The following is an 18,202-nucleotide window of genomic DNA, read 5'->3' as shown; positions in this document are numbered from 1 at the left end:
GTGGCAAAGAGGTGGAGGAAAGCTTTGTGACAGCAGAGAGAGGTCCTAAAGTGGTTTCCAAATTGCACTAAAACTGTGGGATTAAACTTCAGAAAGATTTATGTTTAAAAATCTCTTGGCAGTTTGAGATGTTTATCTTCTTTATAGTTCAGACATCACAAAAGACATCAGTCAATATAACATCCACAAACTCAGGTATTGTAGAGGGAAACAAGATGAAAAATAGGGATGGGGAGACAGATGTTTCCCCTTCAGCAAAGTGAAAAACAATAGCAGAGAGAGGTGGGACTCTCTAAGTCAGAGATGAGAGCGATGGCAGGTCTGCAGAGAAGTCATCTCCATAAATGCGACACATGTCAGCAGTGGCAGCGAGTACCAGCTGTGAAAAGAAAGCTGAACTGATTTTAATGTGCTAAGATTTTAGACCAGGCAGGTGTGAAAGATAATGTAGAAAGCTGCACCCAGCCAGGGCAATTAATACTGTCTCCTGTTTGTATAAATGGAAAAGAAATTAACCTTCCTGTCTTCACCAGGAGAGGAGCAAATTGGATCGTTTCTAAACACGTAGTACTATGACGATGATCTGAGGAACAGCAGATCAATTATCTTGCTCTTCATGCATTCTTGTCAAGCTAATGAGCAGTTTATTGTCAAAGGTAATGCATTTCAAAGAGAACACAAAGGTTTGAATCAGGATTATCAACAGACATCTGATTTCTTATGAGAGGAGTTATCCTAGAAAAGATGAGTGATGATGAAATTGCTGCATTATCAGGATAATGTTTCTGGATTTCCAGACAATATTTCATAGACCACATTACAGGAGTAGAACAGATGAACAACTGAATCACTTTTTATTCATTGAAATATGAGAATTAAAAAATTAAAATATTTCTTGGATTATGTATCCTGACCTTTCACAAGGCACTAAGTGATCCCTACGTAGTATTCACGACAAAGTTTTCCTGCCATATCTGTTTCTCCCTGCACATACCGTGAGTCCAGGCAGATGTTCTAATGTACTCAGAAATGTAGGGGCAGACAATGAAAATAATTTTCACAAACAGCCATAATCCTACAGAATTCCAGGTATTCTTCTAGTTCCTGTCCCTCTGTTCTTCAGTTATCAGAGTTTAGGGCTCGAGTAAAATTTAGATAGCAGCAAACACGTCCTCTGTGAACTCTGTGACATGCTCATACAGGTAAAAAACCTCAAAGATTTTTTTATATCTTTGACTTTGTTTCTGGAAGTGGAGTTGAAAGTGATCTTTAATAGAATCTCAGCATAAGGTAGGGATTTGGAAATTGGGAACAAGACATTCATCTTTGACTTCTTTAATGGACCTGAGCATAAGGAAGCCAGGCCTATGCTGAACTCACCCAGGACCAACTGAAGAGACCCAAAATAAAATGTGCAACCAATTATTCACCACATCTATGCATCTGAAAACCTAACATCTGTCACTCAGCAAACCTTAGCACTCAGAGACCTGCAGGGTGTTGTTCGGGTTATTGTACGCTGGCCAGAGTTAACCCATTCTGCCCAAAGGTACCCACACTAGAGATTTCTAATCGCTGCCTGGGTTTGATCAGCACCTGGGTTTGCAGCAGCCCATCCTTTTGATTACGTGGCCCCTGTAGGGAAAAGCTCTCTTAGCCCCATGGGGTAGCTGACAACACTACCAGCTTCTTCCTAACAATGCAGGTGAAGATTTCATTTGCCCTGTCCAGGACCATGGTGGGGTGATGATTTTCAGATACTCAGGAACAGAAAAATCCTACTCCAAGGAGTTTACAGAAAGACTTGCAGAGGTTTAGCAGAACACTTACTAACGAAAAGACAGACAAGCAACATAAATTAAGAAAAGGGTTGGAAAAAACGCAGATCCAAGGAAATTTGTGTAGGAATCACCTGTACATTGATAATATGTATCAATTATCTATGTTCTACTATGATCACTGAAATCTCTATCATATATGTTGACAGCAAGACCCTATCTCCTTGGGATTTATTCCTTTCCATCCAATTTTCTGTAAGATCTGCTGTCCAGAAATTAGCCAAAGAATGAAAAGACAGAAGAAAACCAAACCTTTACACATTCTTAAACTACATCTGGACTGTGGTCACGGGAATGTGTACTTTTGGTGACATTGTACATCAGAAAGGGTGGCCACTTTGTATGAGAGAAGCCAAAGAAAAAACTGCTTAAGCACCCCTTGTATAAGTCCATTGCAACTGAAACTCTAAAAAATTTCAGTTATCAAAGTACAGAAAAAATTCAGCAAGAAATAGAGTTTGGTGTGAGTTCACCTTTGTTTATAACGAAGCTGTTGCTGGAGTAAATGTTTGCCTGTAGTTTTGATGATTAAGCTGAGCTTTGGATACCTGAAGGCAATGCTGGTCAGTACCATCTCAGGCAGCTTGTTGGGGGCCAGGAGTATCTCAAATATTTTTTGAAATTCTGCTTCTCATGCCAAGATCCAATGCCCTGATCCTCAAAGGTGAGGGAGACAGCCCTTTCCATGTGTTCTGCAGTCAGGTTGCCCACAAAGTCCTTCATATTAAATTAAGAAATATCAGAGCAGTTGCAATTAGTTGCTTCTGCAGCACTTACCAGCCTCTTTGAGAATTTCTTCATAGTTTTTTCCCTGAAAGGTGAGCAGAGTGGTAACTCTGTTAGTAGGAATATGGGATATGACAAATACAAATAGAAGCAACAGCAAATCCCACGTTACAGCAGCTGAGCGGTAGGAGCCTCTTGGTGCACATTTTTGGGGAGGGTCTGCAGCCTCAAGCCTCCTGGCCCTTTGGAGAAATAACCCTGCAGGAGCAGGACCAGAAGAGGAGCTAATTCCAATCCCTTGTCCTCAGCTGTTCCCTATGGTAACTCCACAATGGTGGTTTTATGTATGGTATATAAAATGTGCAGCGAGGATTTTGTAGGAAGAGTAACTTCAGGGTAAGTTATACATGTAAAAGTTCAACTTGGTTGCCCTTGGTGAGATGTTTTCCATTCGATGAGCAGGGACACCCTTTTTTAGAGGGTGTTGCCGTGGGAGTTAGGTGCTGAAAAAATCTCCGGAGCAGTTAATTAGGGGTGAGATAAGAAAGGGTTTATTATGCCAAGGCTAAGATGTTACAAGACACGCGCCGCAGTGCCTGAGAGGTTACATTTTATAACACCATCCATCCAATCCCAGATGTGTCCACCCTGTGGCCTTTACTCTGGTCCACCCTGGGTCCACCCCCTGAAAATGGGTCTGGGGTGTGTTTCGGGACCCTCTGTTGATCCCATCTTCATCTTCATCAGAACACAAAGGGTACATAGTCACCCAATTCTTGACCGTGTTCTGTGGTTTAGGCCCTGATATGCTGTTCTGCCAACAATCTAGGCCTTGCCTTGACAAAAGACTAAACATTTCCACTGGATTCGGGAGTAGGGGTGATATAGGGAGCATAGAATGGGGTAAGAGGGCTAAGGAATGTGTAAACAAGGGTGCTACAGAGAAAAGGAAAGGGACAAGGAACAAAGGAGGGAGGGTTGCTGCTTTTAAAATCTACTTATAAAACTTATAAGGCTTACCAATATTAGAAAAATAAAAAAACATTGGGGGCTTAAGGCATCAAGGGGAAACAATTTGCAGAGCGCAAGTACTTACTCACAAGGGCCTTTCACAATGGGCAGCTCTAGTACACCATACGTACAGTTGCTCAACCTTTATGCTTACCACTGTGATAACAAGTAGTCCAATTTGAGCACCAAGATAAAGCAGTCTGATTCTACAGTTTACAGGCCTGGTGCAGTCTCGAATGTACAGCTTCTGGTTTCCTTTTGAACATGGTGTGCTCTTCCCGCAGGTCTGAGTGCAGTAACTGTGAGGTTGGAGAGCACTGCGGGGTGATAATGCACGGCAACGCCGTCACTTTCTGCGAGCCATATGGTCCCAGAGAACTGGTAAGTGAAGGCTGGCTCACCTGCCAGGGCTGGGGCTGCAGGCTATGAATCGAAGCTGCGTCGGCTGCAGAAATGTTGGTGTGCTTGAGGAGTTCAGCAAAGAGGCTCTTAAGCAAGGTGATAGGCCCATAGAAGCGCACCCAGGGACTTCCCAGCGTTTTAAACCATAGGTTTGCAAGGGACAGTGTCTTAATTTGGTGTGTATCCAAGTTATTTAAAGTATCCCTGAAATGCTGAAAAGTCAAGGAAATAGAACTGTGCTGTCGCAGGCATCATTCTCTTTTTATTTTCAACAATGAAATAGAGACAGGGTTCATTTTTCTTCTATTATGTTATTAGTCATGTCCCGTTTTTTCATGTAGCTGTTGACAAATGTTAATTTGGTTGTAAAACATCACTTGTGGTCAATGAATCCTACAGATTTAAACGCAGCCTGGAGCAAGCACCTGCCAGTCTCAGGAAAGTGTATGTAACAGATTGATCCATGATGAACGGGACAGAATTCATTTTGTTAGGGGTTAGTTTGGTCATAAAATTGCTATAAGAAACAACGTGGTGCAATTTGCATTAACATGGGGTCATCTGGGGGTGTGTGGGAAATGAATTGCAGTACATATAACCAATGCCCACACACTGACACTGGGCAGATAGCTGCAATGGTGTACATAAAGTGGGAGCTTTGGAAAGAACTGAAAAATTAAAAGGCCAGATCAAAGCCTGTGTAATTCAAAATAATTTTCATGTTTTCAACAGACTTCTGAGTGGAGGGAGAGGCTGATTATAGCTATTTGAAGAGCAAACATGGACGAGGGCCATAAAACAGAAGTGGTTTTGGCCAGGCATCTTCTCTTAATTTCAGACACTGACAATCCTTTTCACAGGGTTAATTTTACATCCTTAACTGAGACCAGAATTCAAAAAATGCAATGTACATATTGCTACCGTGGTGAATGATAAACACATATAAAATTAATTTAGAGATTTTACAGATAAAGGAGAATTTCTCTCTCAGCCAGCTCCAGCCAGGGAATCCTGTCAGGGATGCTTAATTGACTCTCTGCTACTTTGCATCCTGTTTAAATATACTACGCTTCTCTATCTGCCTTGAGAAGAGATGCATTGTTATATGTCCTCTGCAGAAACTAAGTCACACCACTGGGATATTTTTCCCATTTTTTTAATTCATTTTTAGTTGTAGTGTTGAGCATAGGTAACACTACTTGAAAAACAATCTATTTATGACATTTAGCAAACCCAGGGGCACAGCTCTGAGAGATTTGACCTGTCATTCATTAACTGTCTTCTCCCTGCTGATATGCAATTTAGACTATCCTTAGTAATTGGGAATTGACTTCAAAATCCAGTGTTGGACTGTATTTGTCGTATTGCCATGGGGTAAATAGCACTACCATGGAATGAGGAACTTGGAAAAAATTTGTTAGGATACCAAAGTGGTGTGATTAAATAATCAGCTGAAAAAAATCATCATGCTTATAAGCAGCTAGCAGCCAAATAATGAAAGTATTTATAAATATTATGGCAGTGTTGCAGAAAAATCAAATCTTTCTGAAGGAATGTGCTAATGGCTCAACATTATGGATGAGCACAAGACAGAGTTCAGACCAGAAGTCTTATCTAGTTTTATTTTTGAGTATGGACATACATTTAAATCCCTATTGTCTTAGAAGTAACCTGTTTCTGATTTGTAGTAGACATATGTCTTCCTACCACAAATTTTAAAAACTGTTTTATTTCTCCATGAATTTCATTAATCCTATTCTGTCTCTGCTCGAAATGGCTCTTGAAATCTCTGTTATTGTGAATGGCTCCTAATACATGGATTACTGCTTTAAAATACTTAGTCCAGAAGAGTTGTATTTGCAAAATATATTATATCAACAGCTCTGACAGCTGCTGGTTTGCTTCCTTGACCTCCTTCTCTTCTCCTGACTCCCAACAGCTGCCTGTTACTGCAGGCAGAGGGTTTTTTGTTACCAACTGTCTCTGTTGGTGAGAATTTACTACTGGCAAAATTCTGGAAAGATGTATGGCATCAGAGCTGTTGCAAGCAAAGGAAAATATCTGCTAAAGGCTACCAGTTTCTCTGCAGTGTCTGAATTTTGTAGTCCTTTTCAGAACTTTGAAAAAAGTTTTTAGTAAGTCTAAGGCTTTTTTTTCCAAAGCATTGCTGAAATGATTCACAGCATAGTCTCTTCTAAGTCTACATGAACACCTCTTCTGCGATGACCGATATATTTAATTTCTTGGTGATATGAGCCACTGAACCTTGATAAAGGTTTTGTTTGCAAATTATAACTTTCACAACATAATTAATTGAATGTAAACTAAGATAATAGGTTCTCATAACTCAAATCAGAAAGCATTTTATTATTTGGCACGATAAGTGTGATACCTAATATTGAATTGATCCTGACAGAATGACTTAAATGGGAATGTGACTGTATTTTTAAAGGGGTTGTGTAAATGCAACTTCCCTATTCTTGTTTAAAAACTGAAATTGCCTGTTAGGACATTTAATCTTGTTATCACCTAATCTTCAGTGCATTTCGGTGAAGATCCCATTCCTTAATATTTATAAGAAGATCCTCTCTGTATGTAATATGTATGTAGAAAAGAAACAAAACACGCCAAAAACTCATGCCAACTCATGCAGGTCTCCATCCATTATTTTCAAAGGCATCATTTAATGAATAACTCAACTAGGCTCACACACCACCACCATGGCATGACTTGCTTTTTATGTAGCAGTATCATAAAGTCCAACTTTCAAAATAAATTGAAAATAACTAGGTGGCCTTCACAACACACTAGTGTATTTTATTTTATAGCATTTTCAGGAAAACAGTTCTAATTTGAACTATTGAAATATGGAGGCATTGAAAGAAGGAAGGAAGAGAGGCCTCAGAGGAGAGTGTTGTGCTGAGTACAGAGGCAGCTGCTTGGTGTTTTCTGTCGGTTTCTAGGTCTTGTTTGGATGTGAGCAGTGTGTAGATGCTACTACAATATTTCATTGTATATATTACGTAGTATCGCCAAGGTTTTGTTTGCTTTGGTGTTGAAGGTTGAAATTCTGTTATTTCCTCTTAATATTTCATTATTTTATGTTTACTTAATGTTATTTTTATTATTTACTAATGGTTATTTTTGGTTCTTGTTCTGTGCTGGGAGAAGTGAAAACTGTTCTGTATATACAAATTTACACTAAGCTGACCATAAACCACAGAGTTTATTTTTTCAGTCTTCTAAACAGTGGTCAAGCACCAGTGTTGCACATAAATGTGCTTTTCTTTTGGTAGACATCAGTACAATGGAAAAAAAATCCAGCTTTGACGTATGATGAGATATCAATAATCAAAATGACATAACAAAAATTTCCATGATCACTCAACCTGAAAAGGCTGGCAATTAACAATTCTATGCACTGGAGATGTAGATGGCTAGAGATTTTCCATGCTTTCAAAGAAAAACAAGAGATGAATGTATTGTTTTCCTGATCTAACAAAACTGTTTGCTTCTCTTCCCATAGACCACCACTGGCCTTAACACAACTACTGCATCCGTCCTTCAATTTTCCCTTGGTAAGTTTAGATTATTCTTTCTCCTGAGAAAGTGCAAAAAGTAATTTCTGCAAAGGAAAAAGGGCCTAAATTTCAGGTTTACCTTTCTGGTTGATGTTCCATTTGACATGAGGGATTTAAAATATCTTTTAAAAACTGCAGTTTATTTATTCATCTCCTGATCTGGAGCTCCTAATCTAAATTTTGGAAACCAGAAACTTCAGTGGATACTCTGATGGTGAGAGACACAGTCATGTTTGAGTTTTGGTTTTTTATAACCTGACATTTAACAATATAATCTCTCACTCTTTCTCTGAAGTGTGATTATTGTTTCTAAAAAAGGAAGGTTTTTAACACTTAACCCTCCCGATATATTCCAAGTTACACCTAGGTAGTGCTGTTTTTAACACATTTGTACAAAGAGAATAGGTGAGGCAGACTGAAACTAAATGCTATTAAGTTCATATTATCAATGGCATGGTTGAATGCTGTATTAGTTAGAACACTGTGAGTTATTGAGCATTTCACTGTGCAGTTGTGGCTATAAATTCTGGTAGAAGTTGTGGTTTGGGCTGAGGGCAAATTCAGAACACAATATGTTAACTCATATCTCAGTGTTCAGAATGTGAAGGAAAAATGTTCTTATGATATAAATGGTTCAATAAAAAAGCAAGCAGGAAATGTAACCTGCTTCCACAGTAGACTCCTGGGTATGTGTTTCCAAATCATATTCCTATTTTTAAAAAAAGTAATTCTACGGAAATATCTCAGCAGACATGTGATTAAACTCTGGAAATCTCAGTTGGAAATAAGAACTATCAGGTAGCTTGGCAAGCAGCTTGGTTTTTTTAATAGATTGGAAATCAAAATCATGGAAGGCTTAGAAATATATCATTTAAATTTGTTTTTTTACCTGAAGTTGTTCCTTTGGGTATTTGAAATCATCATTATCTGCAAATGACCACAATGTTAATAGAAATAAGGATTGGTATAGATCCTTTTATTTTGAATTACTGGCTTTAAAAAGCCAGAAAAATTTATCCAATCCTTAACTGAGTTATTGCATAAATGTTGGGCACCTCAAATGAAAACCAGCTGGCTGCTGCCCCGCAGTTTCATTCAGCTAGTGGAAGGGTAGCAGCTCACTTGATCCTCTGGGACATGTCCCTTGCTGGCAGAAGCCTTCCCACGTTTGGAGTGCCCGAGGAGAGGTGACTTCTACAGTGTTGCAAGTTTGTGATGATGGAGGAATTGCACTTTTCATGAAAATGTACAAAATTCTTTGGATTATCCTTGCAGTGACCCAGAGTGGTTAACAGCAGGGTAAGCTGAATGGGTTGGTAGGTATATGTTCGCTGTCACAGCTCAGTGACTAGTGGCTGATGCAGGCCAACTGCAGAAGGGTGCGGGCTCCCAGAAGCTTCAAAATTAGAGTTAAGATTTCAGTAGGAGCCTTAATTCCTATCAGCTGATGAAGGTCAAATAAAAAATATGGTAAGAAAAGGCTGAGCAGAAAATAGTCTATATGACAGGATTGTCGTGCATACGTGCTAAGAACACTTTAAACCATACCAGTAGAAACCAGTAAAATCCTTGTGATGGAGCAGGAGAGGGGTGGATGCACACCTGAGCAAATCAAATTTCAACCTGAAGTTCAAAATGTGTCCTATTTCCCCATGTTCCTGTGTTGAGCTTGAAATACAGTGCGGATTGGTTTTGTAACTGATAAAAACCGGCATGAGCCAGGAGACTGCTGCTGAGCTCAGCAGTACTTGGCTTTAGAATCCAGTTTCCAGCTTATTCCCAAATGTCCGATTTAATCATAACCCTGTTTAGGGATTCATCCAAGGGAATTGCCTTTTTTTTTTAAAGAATGTTTACCACTTTCTATCAACCATGGAATAGCTTAAGCTGTAACCTTCTGGGGGTATCTTTGTGTTAAATTTGTCACATAGTTTTGGCCACATTAAAGTGCATACCTTTTAATTTCTTTCACCACTAATTATGAGATGGAATTTTATATTTTCAGGTATATAAGCAGATGAGAACTAGGAAATGAAGCAAAAAAAAAAGGATCCTAGTTTCACCAGAAATGCTAGATCCTTCTAAACTATGTGGTCAGGAAGGGTAACACACTAGTGAATTTTTCACTAGTTGATATTCTGTGTAGTTTCCTTCATGTATCACCTATTTGGTAGCTTTGCCCTTTAAAGGGCAAGGCAGGTGAAAAGGTGCACTTAAGATGAAGGCTTAATTAGGATAAAAAGGTAATTAGTAAGGCCTTTTCAGCATGCAGGACAACATTAATGTGCAATATCCTTTCTGAATGAGAGAAACTTGTCTGCCATGCAGCATTTACTCAGAGCTGGTGGCTTTGCCTCTTGGTCCAGGGCTGGGACGATACTTACATTCATGCACTCTCTGTCCAAATGTGCAGAAAATTTCAATTGCTTCAAATATCTTAATCATCCTTCACTACATTTCTTCAAGACCAAATACTGACATGTCTAGCAGTTTCCTTACTGTTCAGTGGCATTGTTAATTGAGATATTTAAAGCAATGCCTTTGGGCTCTCTCAGGCCAGAACATCTGATTCAACAGCTTGGGAATTGCAGGATATTACACAAAAGCCTCTGGACTCAGCTGCCACACAATGTTAGTCTGATTCATTAGCTGAAATATTCCCTATTTCTCACTCCGAATCTCAGCCTTTTCCCCTTAGCTACATCCTTGGACATCTCCAAAGTTGAACGTGACCTGTCATTCGCATAGGCCACTGTGATGGAAGGTGACTCACAACACTGGGAGATTAGCAGCTGAGCTAAATACAGGAAGAAAGAGATACATGAAATCCATGAGGGAAAGAGGAAAGGCTTTAAGGGAGCAATGCCAAGGTGTGAGGTGTGCAAGTTGTTGTTCTCATGCATTGTTCCTTGGGTGTCCTCTCCAAGCAGATGCTCCGGTGGCAGTGGTGTTTGTTGTGGGCTGTGCGTGCTCTGCGTGGGCAGTTCAGCATTGGCAGGCACTTTCCATCCTTCCTTCCCCCACAGTGCCTCTGCATCAAACACCAAGATGAAGCTGAAGGTGCTGTGTTGAGCACAAACAGTCAGCCTGGCCTCCAGGGCAGGTGCTCCTCAGAGCATGGAAAACATGAAGATTCAGGATGCATGAGCAAAGGTGATCTTCAGTGCCTAAAGGGTAATAGGCCTTGACACTGGAAATTCATTAGGAATCATTGCTGCTTGGATCATATGCTTAGTCCCTGCTATTGCTAGAGAAAAGACTTGACATGAAGCAAAATATGGATCTAGCACATAAACCTTCATTAAAAACAGTTTTCAGTGAGGTTTTAGTCGTAGGCTTTAATCTGGGAGAGTGCTTTGTGATTCTGCCAGATGGACTCTGTCTGTCTTCTCAGGAAAATCCCGATAGGTATTATCCAAAAGATGGGTCATTCATGTTATGATTTGCTCGCTGGTCTAGAACCACGAGCATTTGGACCTTTACTCATAGATTAAGTTTGGCAGTTTTCTTCTGCTGCTTCTGGGGTAGAATAGAATAGAACTATTTCAGTTGGAAGGAACCTACAGTGATCATCTAATCCAACTGTCCGACCACTTCAGGGCTGACCAAAAGTTAAAGTGTCTTAGCATCTTTAAAATCATCCACTCACTTCTCTGCTGTCTATTGCTATTGCACCTTCCATTGTTCCAACTTATTTTCTGTGAACATCCATCAGACGACCAAGTTTACTGTTGATTACAATATTGGATAAAACCTACAGGGTTCCAGGTGAATAAAATTAATCTATTACAATCACTAACAATAGCTGGCAGCAGGTTATCAATCTCCCTAATATCTTTCTAAGGGAACCTTATAGCAAGGATAAATGTGTGCATCTATTGATTTTAATATGCTTAAAATATTACTGAAGAAATATTACTATTGGTATTCAACAATTCAGAACTTTTTGGTAAGGACAAAACCCCACTAATTCAGGGTGCAATGTTACTAGGGTGATCTACATTTCCGGTACCCACTTTGTCCCCATTTTCTGTCTTCCCCAAAAGGAAATTAAATGCCAAACTTTCTGCTTTTACATGCATAAATATTTCGTTGACAATCTCATCGTATAATCACTTAAACCAGTAACAAAAGTAATAATTTCTCCAATCTTGTTCAACACACTTTCCACTCTTGCAACTTTATTTTCTAGTTGAGTAATCACCCCTGCCTTCACTTCAAATTTCTTGAGCTTCTAAAATCCGTCAGACCGTCAGCTGTACTTAATTGCAGAGTAATGTATTACCTGTAGTGACTTTAGATTTATACTGGCATGTTTTTTAAGAGGTGTATGAGCAATACACATACCAAGGACTTCCATGTGGCTTAGTTTATTTACAGTCTGTTTTTAATGCTGCTAATTTCACAGTCCTCAGTGACTGTAATGGAGAAAACTATTTAAAATATGCTATTGATTGCTTTTGATTAGCATATGAGTAAGGATCACTGATTTGGATACAGACTTTTGACATAATGACTTCAAAAGCATTTTCATGTCATGTCCTGCCTCAGCCTAAGACATGGCGTTACTGAATCATTAACCAGCAGCCTCTGCTTCTCTTCCTCAACTACCAAGGTCACTAGGATTTATATGAGAGCTGTTTTACTCAGAAAATCCATGGGCTAAGGGTCTCGGTGATGGTTTTGAAGACAAAGCACAGATAGTGTTTATCACCTTTAGAAAATAAAATGCAATTTTTTCAGGCTTATTTTTTTCCTTCATTTTTTTGTAATGGCAATTTGCCATTGTTACCAGTGTGAGTCTTGCAGAATTAAATTTTATAATGTATTTGATTATGTAGATAATGAAAATATTTTTTGCTTTGATGTATTTCAGCCTACAGATTATTATTATTATTTAATCATCATCATCATTAGAATTATCGAATGTACTTTGGATTAGTCCTTACCTGCCAAGCTTCTGTGCTTCAGGAAAATAACATTTACTTCTCTATTAACCTCAGCAAATAGGAGATCACAATAGACAAAAAATAATCTTACAAAAATAAATAGTGCAGCTGATTCACTGACTTCCATGTATTTCTGTGGAGGAAATAGCAGTCTCTCTGGGCTGTCCCCTGGAGCAGCATCTGGAGGGCTCTGCAGAGCATCTGTGCAGGATGATGATCCCTTCTCCTTCCCACCAGAAACATCCCAACTCCTCTTTGGCTCAGCCGTGTGAAAAATGATGACTGCATTTGGCCCTGTATGACAGTCTGAAGACATTTATCATTTTTGTCCTTATCATGTTTTAATTCAGTTCTGGTGGCAGCTGGTATATTGACAGTAGTGCTTTTGTGTTGTCTGTTTATCCTCTGCTTGGATTCAGACCACTCGATAGAAGACATCCAAACATGTTGTGCTAAATAGGCCCTAGCTTTGGCTGAAAGGAACCATTGCTGATGATTTCCTCTTAATTTTCCTTTTGTTTAGTCAGTTTTACAATTAGCCGAAGCTATCAGATGACTGACAAGTGCTGTAATAGCCATTTTGTGAGGTAGCACTGGGCTTACCCTCGGCAGAACTGAATAGACATGAGCAATCTCCTTCAGAATTGCTGTGAAAATTCACTCCTATGTCTCCAGAGAAATACCAAAGTGAAAAATAACCCCCTTCTGAATTCAGCATGGAAGAGTATTTGCTCTTTTAAATCCCCCATTATCTTGTTAGCTGAACACAAAAAAAAAAAACCTCATTGAAGAAACTACGGTGACAAATGTCTTGGGTACATTGAGCCACTTCCTTTGCTTTAGTCACCTGCACAGATAATTTCCTTCAGTGACCCAAATTTCTTCTGCTCCAGTGTCTTCCAGGAAGCACCAGGTTTTATGTGCAGGCTTGGCACATCCATACAGTCGTGTTCATAGTGGTACCACTAGGGAGGAGGCAGTTCTGGTGGCCACAAGTCAGATAGACAATCTTGCATTAGGCAAACATAAAGCACTTTTGGACTAATTGGATTTAATTGCCAGGAAACTGGCTAGTAAAATTTTGTTAGAACCCTCTCTGAACTGAGCTTAAAAAATGCATAAAACTGTTTTTTACAATAGGTTTCTTGAAGCACTACTGTCCAAACCTTCATTGTTACTATGTTTAGATCCAGTTCCCTTCTAAGCAAAAAGAACGCAGCACGGAGTATATTTGAGCCTCCAGTTGTTCTTTCCTATACATTTCCTATACAGTTGTGAAAAGCTTGAGAATTTGATATAATTCAATGCCAAAATTGCATCATTCACCGTTCTGCATTTCTTCTGCTTGCTTCATTTCCCATTTTCCCCCGATAAAATCATATTACATTTTTTTGATTGGCTACCCAGATTGCTATTTGCTATTGCCTGACATGAAACCTACTAGTTTCCTTTTCCTGGTGGAAAAGTCCTTTGAGTTTATGCACATGTGATAAATTGCATCTAATGTGAAAGAAAAGCACAGGTGAGTAACATCATCTAATACTCTTCACATAGCATGTGGATATGTTGGGTGTTGTTTATTGATGCTGCTGAGTTATAAAACAGGAGCTGCCTAGATAATACCTAGATTGAAACCAGGGTTTAAAGTTGATGCTGCATTTGAAAGACATTTTAATGGCCTTGGGGCAAAATGATTTGTGTTGTTTTGGCGAGCCCAAGGTTCCAATGAAATATTGTCTTTATTACTTCTGTACCAGGGCTTCTCAGCCACTGTTGGGAATTAAAATGTGAGCATTACAGATTTACTACATGAAGAAAAGCAGAAAAGATAAAGAGAACCTCAGGATTCAGATCCAGGGCAGGTGGCCATGCCACCACCTCACACTCAAACGTGGGCCATTATGGAATTGGTCTCTGCAAATAATAAATGCTGGATTAAAGATGGACTTTCATCTTAATCCTGCTCATATCATTGTATGAGGATAACACTTCTGTGTGATTAAAAATGTCCATTTTTGAATTAACTCAAACAACAAAGCATCTGTAGTACCCAGGGAGGAAGCAGAGAAGCCCCCAGCTCAGCAAAATGCTCCTGGCTCTTTTTCCACTGGGCAAGGGAAGGGGTTTCCATGAAAGCAAAAGCATATAAGAATAGAAAAGTCCATCAGGAATTGAAAAAAAACAGCTTTTACCAAACTAATTATTGTCTACCACCATATAAATTTAAAGGCAGGCAATCAGTTTTATAGAGTTTCAGAAAAGAGAGACGCCTCAGCTCAGAACTTGGCTTGAGAAAAAATATTTCCCAGATTTTCTCGGTGCCAGGGAATTTCACTAAAGTGGGCAAGGAAAGGACTTTCAAATCTCTACATTCAAGATACCTCCTTTTACGCAGCAGTTCTTGGGACCAATGTGTGTTTTCTACTGCCTCTCTAGAATGGACTGGCTGTAGGGACTTGAACAAAACTTCCTAAATTTTGACTATCTGAACCCTTCCTAAGGGTTTTTTAATACCCTTACCAGCACCTTATGGTGCTCACTTTCTTGATTATAGACCTTTGCAGCTGACCCAGGCTGCTAAACACAGTTACACAAAATGTCTCTTTTTACTTACTGATACATATTTGTGTACTACTGAACTACTTTAAGATGGTATCATTTACATTTTGCCCGGCTTCATTGAAAGGTAACCCTCTGCCTTAGAGGATCTCCACACATTAACTATTTAATAGCAATAATGTTGAAGCATATGATATGTGTATACCAGTAGGAAATGCTTACTGAATGCAGGGGTTACTACTTGGTCATACATTGAAGAACAACTATAAGAGTATTTTTGGAGCACTAATGATACTGTTGTTTTGGTAGCTGTAATCCCTGTGTGTCCATTTCATCCAGGTCTTAACAAGTTTGCTCACTTCACCTTCAGAAAGGTGCTCTTTCCAAGATTGGTGCACTTAAGAACGTGTTTAAATTTAGAAGCATCATGTAATTATTTATTTGGCAACAGACATATTACCCAAGCACATACCTGCTGGCTGTATCTCAGAAAGAGACGTTATAAATAGCTGAGCATCTTTACAACAGAATAAATTGGAAACAGGCATAAGGGAAACACAGCTTTCTGCCTGGTTTATTTTTCTCTCCTTAATGTTCTCAGCACAAAAAGCAATATGAATTCTGATCTGATCTTGTTCATTAGAAGAGAACAAATTTGTGTGAGCACAGGAAGCACATCATATCTCTGAATATAAATAGACTAAGAGGAAGTTGAGCCAGATAAGTATTTCCTCAGACTTCTCATCTATAGGAAATTAGCTGCATTAATTCATAAAGAGTACATTTGCTGTTATTGGGAATCCTGGCAGGAGGTGGGTGGGAAGAGACCCATGGGTGGTCACCTGGTCCAGTGCTCCCCCCATGCTCCAACCAGGATCACCCTCTGGGAAAGGACAGCTTGCTCAGGGCCCCATCCTCCTGAGGTTTAGCCTCAGATTAATTTTTAGGACTTCATTTATGAAATCCTTATGATTAATTTTTATCAAATATATTTACTAATTATTCTTTCCATATTTTTCAGTTTTATAGTGGAGGCTTTTAGCATGCTTGTCAACCCTTTATTTTTCTTTAGATGTGAATAACTACCCAGCATTTCCAAAATAGAACAACAGCCTAAATATGCCACTGAAACAAAGTTAGCTGCTCCCAGAAACCTGTGGAAAATAAATGGTTGAGATTTTGCATTACAAAATTCATAGTTTTCATTAACTCTAGAATAGCTCTGATTTTTATGGAAGGCAAACACCATTGGCATTTTTGCTTCCTAGTGTCAGGTATTTATTTCAAATTGTTTATCAGAACACATACACAGATGCAGACAGTCAAAATCCTTTTCTCATAAGGGAGAGAAAAGCAGCCAGCAATAAAAATATTTCTTCCCATGGAAAGGTAGGCTATGATTATGAAATAGAATACAGATCTTACACTTTTTAATTTGCATATTTTTTGACTCAGAATATTTCTTTGTGCTCTGCACTCATTCTATAAACAAGGTCAAGCTTTTGAAAATAGTCTAAAGATCTAAAATGTCATAATTAAAAATCATATTTGTAATTAATTTCAAAGTTGTTGCTTCAAAGAAAAATTAAAATGCTCTTGTGACCTTCTCTTGAGATCAAGTTTTCAGAGACAGAATGGAATGAACAGTGAATTGCATATTTCTGTACCAGAGCTTCTGGTATATCCAGCACAAAATATTCCATCTTTTAAGATTGTTAAAATAATCTGGTTCTTGATCAGAAGCCAATATAAACATACACCTAAAAAAAATTAGAATCCATGGAGCATTCATTATACCAAACTGTAAGGTTCATTACTTTAGAAAATACTATTAGCAAACCAGCCAAATTCGACTACTAGTAGTTTAAACTATCCAGTTCGGCTTATTTCAAGCGATATCAGCAAACCATAATCCTTAGCAAACACTAATCATTATTCATCCCATTAACAAAATGAATAAAAGTAAGCTAGTGTTAGATAAACAGGATTCTTCTCAGCTCCCTTTTGTTTTTCAGACTGCAGTCAGGACCCAATTCAAACTCTTCTACAAATTTTTTGTGTAAATCTTGCTCGTGCAGTCCCACATTAGACTCGTCCTCCTTAAGGCCAGCATTAGATCTCTCATCTGCTTATCCACGGAAGCACTTGCAGGAACTATCAAGAGGTTGTCAAGAGGCGTAGGACGTCACACTCTATAAGGAGCAAAATATTGCTTCCCTTGCAGATGGCACCCAGTTTTATCTCAGCAAAACATGGGCTTCTAATCAATGTTGTTAAGAAATCTTAGAGACCAACAGCTGTATAACTCGGGTTTCTGTAAATCTGGCACAGTTGGAGGCAAAGCTGTAGTGAGAATTAATTTTGCCTGCCATTGTCAGCCTGGATACAAATAACAGAATACCTGGATACAAATAGCTGATATGTGGTGCCTTCATAAAATCCCTCCTGAAATACTGTGCTCTTAGTACTTCTACCTACATGATATTTGAAAAAATAAGGTATGTAAAATATTCACTAGTGCTTTAGATAACATTGGAGGAACCCAAAATCTATTTAACAAGACCTAAAATTAAAAAAGGCGAAAAGTCATGACTGTTTCATCTGGACATGCTGGGGGTGATCAGTACTGGTCAGGTCCTGGCTATGGGTTACCAGTCCTCTGAAATAAGCAGCAAAGCAATTGAGAAACATACTTTTGTTTCCTTTTTCTATTCTTTCCTGTTTAGCTAAGCAGAATTAACAAAGCAGCTGTCAGGAGATGTTTAGCAATCCCATACTCTGCCAGTCAAAACCCTCCTCTATTAGCATCAGTGCCTGGACTAAACTTTGAGAAAATTTTATTTTATTGAAATGTGGCTTGGGAAAAAATCCAAGCATGTAAAGCACCAGCCAAATAAATCAGTGTTTCAGAATATTCAGCATATGAAAATGACTGGATTTTGTAACAGAAGCTGCTCATCATTTTTGATAACAGACAAAATTACTGTCTGATCTTCAAATGTATCATTTAAAATTAAATCCATAAAGGTTGTCTCTACTCTAGCTGTTTTCCAAAAGTTTTGGAAGTCTGTGAACTTCAGATGAAAGCCTATCAAAAGGAGTAAAATAAATCCAAAGGAGAAGAATACTTTGTTCC

The 18,202-nt window shown here is 38.8% G+C and overlaps 1 protein-coding gene across 2 annotated transcripts in view; it reads left to right on the top strand.

The window, feature by feature from the left end:
- The window catches only part of RELN (reelin), a 279,445-nt gene that overhangs the window by 129,575 nt on the left and 131,668 nt on the right, over positions 1-18,202 (top strand). For both annotated transcript variants that reach the window (XM_051805023.1, XM_051805024.1), the window contains exons 7-8: positions 3,860-3,956; positions 7,504-7,555. In XM_051805023.1, coding sequence (XP_051660983.1) covers positions 3,860-3,956; positions 7,504-7,555 — 149 coding nt within the window. The remainder of the gene's footprint in view (positions 1-3,859; positions 3,957-7,503; positions 7,556-18,202) is intronic.

The sequence above is a fragment of the Manacus candei genome, unplaced genomic scaffold (assembly GCF_025592945.1).
Source record: "Manacus candei isolate 608988 ecotype Guabito, Panama unplaced genomic scaffold, ASM2559294v1 h1tg000063l, whole genome shotgun sequence".
NCBI classification, from domain to species: domain Eukaryota; kingdom Metazoa; phylum Chordata; class Aves; order Passeriformes; family Pipridae; genus Manacus; species Manacus candei.
The sequence above is the reverse complement of the archived record's forward strand: the minus strand, read 5'-3'. Positions and strand labels throughout refer to the sequence as shown.